Consider the following 5,806-nt stretch of genomic DNA (forward strand, 5'->3'; position numbering starts at 1 on the left):
AAATTTTTATTATTATATTCAGCTCACTTAATACTTGTAAAAGTATTGAAAGGGTTTTGCCTGACCTATTGGATTGCATTCTGTATTCTAAAAACAAAGCAGACAAATGGGGCTGACAAAAACATAAAAGCATGTCATAAAAAGCTTTGTCCTTTAAAGCAGTAGTTCTCAACCTTTTTCATTCGCGACCCCCAATTTAACATGCATGTTGTCCGCGACCCCCGCTCACTGAACACAATCTCACAGTTCAGATCATCCAAACTCGGTTGATACGACACATTTTGTACAAATAATGAAGCACAAAATGACACAAAAAAGACACAAAATGACCAAAAAAAGACACAAATTGACCACAAAATGATCAAAAAAAGACACAAAATGACCAGAAAAGACAGAAAATGACCAAAAAAGACACAAAATGTCTAAAAAAAGACACAAAATGACCAAAAAAGACACACAATGTCTAAAAAAAGACACAAAATGACCAAAAATTTAACAAAAAAGACATTAAATGACCAAAAAGACTAAAACACATGAACACTTTAACACAGTGGAGACAGAGCTGACTTCCAAAATGATTTGGCGACCCCCAGAAATCATCTCGCGACCCCAATTGGGGTCCCAACCCCAAGGTTGAGAACAGCTGCTTTAAAGAACACTCCAATGAAGCACATTGACACATTACAATTCAGTGTAATTTGCCTAATTGTTGTTCAGGACAGTTGTAATCCAATCGCTGAATGAGGATATGCGTGTGTAGACATCGGGGGTCTGGGGGTCCCCACAACGCCGGCCGGAGAAGGAGACGACGCCTGCTGCAGCTCCATCACACACCAACGGACCACCTGAATCCCCCTGAAAGGTTATTAAAGAGAGACAGCAGGGATGATTTATCTAAAATAGCCCGTGTTATGTCTCTGATCGACATTACACATGAAAGATAACTCCTTTAACCTCTTGTGACCCTGCGTCCTCATTATAGTCAGGTGGCTTAGCTAAATAAAGGGGACACGCTGGACAAAAGCACCAAATTTTTTCCACGTGTTCTCTATCACCATAGGTTTCGAGCCACTTCATCTGAGATGGCACCCATATAAAGTCTATGAGAACCAATACATCTTCCAAGCCACTCAGAAGGTCAATCTTGGTGTCAAAATCTACATTTTCTGGGTCCAGGAATCATTTAAAGCTGTTGAGAATATCACCAGATGATTATTTGATCAAATAGAAATGTTCATTTTCACCCAGACTGGTAGGCAACTCGCTTCAAGTGCTGCAGCAGAGAATCCTGAGCTGAAAATGTTTGGAATCTAATAATTATGTAAATACATGGCCAAAATGAACATATCTATTTGATCATCTAGTGATATTCTCAGTAGCTTTAAATTATTCTTTGACCCAGAAAATGTATATTTTGACACAAAGATTGACCTTCTAAGTGGCTTAGAAGATATACTGGTTCTCATAGATTTTATATGGCTGCCATCTCCGATCTGCAATCTTGATGAAGTGGCTCCTACCAAAAATTGAAACCTATAGTGATAGAGAGCATGTGGAAAAAATTTGGTGCTTTTGTCCGACGTGTCCCCTTTCTTCCCAAATCTGGTCCTAAGCCGCCGGACTATTAGGGGTGTGCCATATCGTATCGTTCACAATAATATCGGTATATTTTTTTTATGGTTAAAAAAAATGCATATCATGATATTGGCAACATTCCTACTTCTTGATGTAGTGGTTAAAGTTGTTTTAATCACAAAAAGCTACTGACTCTCTGTCGCTAAACACATGCAGCTTTCAAAATAAGAGCACAGTGTGTTAAGAGAATCCACCACAGAATTTACAAGAAGACTGTCAAAATAAGATGCCTTAAATAAAACATACAAGAACCTTTATTCTCCTTTACAAAATGTCATTAAAATTAGCCCCCGCAACCCCTAAATGGTTATTTTTATTATTTGCTCATACTCAAGAGTCAAGAGTAAACGTTTTTGTATTTGGCAACTGTTGAGATTTGCACTTCAAACTACATTTACATTTTTTAATTATTTATACAGACTAAAAAAAAATCATATTTTCTATATCTTTTTAAGTATTTCCTAATATCGTCAAGAATATCGTTATCGCAAAAATAGCCTGAAATATCATGATATTCTTTTAGGGCCATATCGCCCACCCCTAGTCCTCATATGTGGACATTTAATTTTAGGTTTGCTAGACCTTATACTTAATTCTGCTCAACTATAACCTGTTGTCCTCATAGTACACACTCTGGTAAAAGCACAATACATCAATCAGTGTAAAAATCAGATGGCAGCATCTTGGTAAAGTCAATCTACAGCTTATCCCAAGAAAAAAGTTGACCAGGTACAAAAGCTGATCAGAATTTATGGAAAAAACGTGTTTATTTGTGCTTAATAATGTTTGTTGTTTGATATTATGTACAAGTTTGACGATTTTTAGCATTAGCAACAAGCTACAACACTGCTAATTAAGAAGTACTCATTTGAAAAGGAATAGACTTTTACTACCGTTCTTCCAAAAAGAGGGTGTAAATGTAAGGAAATAAGTTTTATACACTGGTGAATTAATTGTGTTTTACAGTAAAATAAACCCCTTTTTTTTAAACTACTTCCTGCTCAAAGACAATGCTTAGTTTTTGTACTTATCAGGTCCTACTAATTCAAAATATCTAGTAGAAACTAACAATACATACCAAACAAAAGCTTGGGTCTCAGGAGGTTAAAGGTAATTTTGAATGTGATAAATGTTTTGAAATTATAATGAAATTATAATGGCTTTGTCTTAGATTGAACATTTTCTGAATACAGCATGTTGTTGTTAATTTTGAACATAAACTGTGCTGTTTTGAAATCCACCAGTTCATTGAATTTTAGTTCATTTAAATTAATAAATAATTGATTGGTTGGATGCTTATAATTGACTTTGTTTATAAGTCGCATTGCTTTTTATTGAAGTAGAAAAATTGGTTTGGTGATTGACTTAAATTTGTGTCCCCACACAGGTTATATATGGTTTTATTAGGGATTGATACAACATTTTTAATGAGTTTGTTGTTAAGATATTTTTACATTTATATAGAATTGCCAAATTTTTTTATATTTTATTCTTAAAGAGGTTGATATGTGGCTTCCAGCACAGTTTATGGTCAATAACCACTCCAAGGAATTATTGTACCTTGTCCCGCCCCAAATATGTTTCTCTTAACTTATTTATTGAGAAACTAACAATACATACCAAACAAAAGCTTGGGTCTCAGGAGGTTAAAGGTCATTTTGAATGTGATAAATGTTTTCTCTTACTGAGCAGAAGCCTTGAAAGTTGCCGCCCCCGACCCCACAAACCATGGTCCTGGGGATGGGAACAGACCTCCATCTCCTGCGACAGGTGCGCTGTGCCAGGGTGGTGACGTTGACTTCCTGCAGGTTGGTTGGTAAGGTCCTGTTGTCCCCGACGTCCCCCCAGCCGGCGGTGAGGCACCGACTGGCTGTATTCATCCGGCCTTTTTTCAGAGAGATCAGCTTCACAGCGTCAGTCAGCTGGGCGCTGCCGTTGAGCTGAGACATTCATGGGAGAAAAATACAGAAAAAGTTTTTCAAGTACAGCCCATGTATGGTCATCGCTTACACTGTAAAAAGAAATCCTGTTGTTTTTACGGTAAAAAAACGGCAGCTGTGGTTGCCAGAACTTTACCGCAATAAATACGGTAGTACATTTTTTTAAGTTTACGGTAAAAAGATATTGCCACTGTTGATTTTACGTTTAAGATTGCCATTTTATTCCATTTTTTTCTGTATAGATAAAAGGTTTTTCCATCAAAAGAAACATTGTTTTGCCATATAATTGACAAGAAAATACTTCATAAATGAAGACGCATAAATTAAAAATTTTACTATTAAATATTACAGTATATTTTTGTTAGAGATATAGTGTAGAGAATAAGATCCTGCATTTCTCACAGTAATTAAGCTGCAAATGTACGAAGGCAGCAGTCCCAATATTGCCATATAAATGAAAGTATACAGTTGAAACCAGAAGTTCACATACATTATATAAAAAGACACTTTTTTTCTCACTGTCTGACATGAAATCAGACAATCACTTTTCCTGTTTTAGGTCCGTTAGGATTACCAAAATTATTTCTATTTGCTAAATGCCAGAATAATGAGAGAAGGATTTTTTAAGACAATTTTTTATTACTTTTCTTCTCTAAAAAATATTGGCATTGTACTTATATACTTACTATACTTATATATAATGCTTACTTCATTGTATGGTCTATGTTTTGTTTTATTTATACTGCATGACAAAATGACTTTGTTTCGTGATAAACAAAATATATGTATAGACAAAATTAGCCAATTAATGAAAAGTTGAAATAGTAATACAGAAAGTGTTCTTTATGTTGGATTTGTTTGTTTTTTGTTTTTTTAACCCTATATGGTACAGTGTTGCCCTCAGGCAACATACCCATTTTTGGCCTATAAAATTTCTACAATGCATCTTTTTGAGTGATGCGATACTTTAAAAAAAGAGGGAAGAGAATAGGAAACCAATAGCAATGCTTTAATTTGGCACATGACCTCCAGGAGGCCATATTGAAACCCTTTTTTGCTGACTTTTCCAAAGGAAACATCTTTGCCATTTTGCGCCACAATTCAATTCAAATCACTCAAAACGTCATTTTTCTGGCCCTTTTCCATCTGGAAAAAACATATTCCTACTGATAGGTGAGTAAACCTTCATTTATGATATATTCATCCACTTAGACTGTTCAAGACATTCATTTCAATGGGTCGTTGGTTCAATGGTACAATGTCTACAGGCAACATTCAGACAAGAAACCGCTTATAAAAGTTTCTTTTATAATGTTTTTAAATTTAAAATGTTATGTATTGTACCCTGTTGAAGCTACTGAATCTTTTGCACATGTTTATTAAATAAATTATGTTAAAATTAATATTAAAAACTTTCTTTTTCATTTGTGCACCGTTATGGTACAATGTTGCCTACGGGCAACAAACCCCAAAAACTTCCCCAAAATTTTTTTTTTATAAAACTTCTTCAGATTATGTTTATTTATTCTATTTTAAGACAAAAAACACTCCAAACATTTTTTTCCTCTCTGGCATCATAATGCGTAACACAGAGGGTTAAATCGTGCTTTGTGCAAAGTCGATGCAAAAATGAAGAAGAGAGCTCTCCTACCTAAAGTATGATGTTGTGTAGTAAACAGTTGACTTTCCTTACCTTTAGCAGCATGATGTCGTTTGCGTGTCCGTCATAGTCGGGATGAGGAATGGATCGGACTGAACTGAACACCTGCCTTGTAGGCTCATCATTAGCGGCCAGGGCATGAGCCCCAAGAACAACTGTGTACGGTCTAGAAATGACCATGAAATGATGAATGAACATTAGATATTATGTGAAGAAATTATTTTTCACATCTGTCTCTGAGTCTGAGAACATTCTGACTATATTACTACTACTATATATTTGATATAAATGTGTTTTTCTTTTATGGTTTAGTTTCGTTTCATATCTGTTTATTTCGGTCAATACATGTCATCAAAACAAACCAGAAAAAAAAAAAACATTGATCAAAGTAACAGAGACAGAAAATTGATAATAGACATTTGGACCGAAAAGGCGTAGGCTGAAGCATACGCCTACCCTGTTACAACTCAAGTAAATTTAAAATTTAGAAATGAAAAAAAAAAAAGAAATAAGCAGTCACAAAAGACAGAAAAGAAAGAAGCTTATTACTCATTACTCTAGCTTATATACA

The 5,806-nt window shown here is 35.0% G+C and overlaps 1 protein-coding gene across 1 annotated transcript in view; it reads right to left on the reverse strand.

The window, feature by feature from the left end:
- The window catches only part of LOC131978394 (serine protease 57-like), an 8,379-nt gene continuing 2,573 nt past the window's right edge, over positions 1-5,806 (reverse strand). Inside the window, exons 3-5 of the mRNA XM_059342030.1 lie at positions 5,269-5,401; positions 3,321-3,575; positions 1-855 (exon numbers count right to left, since the gene is read on the reverse strand). Coding sequence (XP_059198013.1) covers positions 703-855; positions 3,321-3,575; positions 5,269-5,401 — 541 coding nt within the window. The 3' untranslated portion in view covers positions 1-702. The remainder of the gene's footprint in view (positions 856-3,320; positions 3,576-5,268; positions 5,402-5,806) is intronic.

This window comes from Centropristis striata, chromosome 9 (assembly GCF_030273125.1).
Source record: "Centropristis striata isolate RG_2023a ecotype Rhode Island chromosome 9, C.striata_1.0, whole genome shotgun sequence".
Taxonomy (NCBI): domain Eukaryota; kingdom Metazoa; phylum Chordata; class Actinopteri; order Perciformes; family Serranidae; genus Centropristis; species Centropristis striata.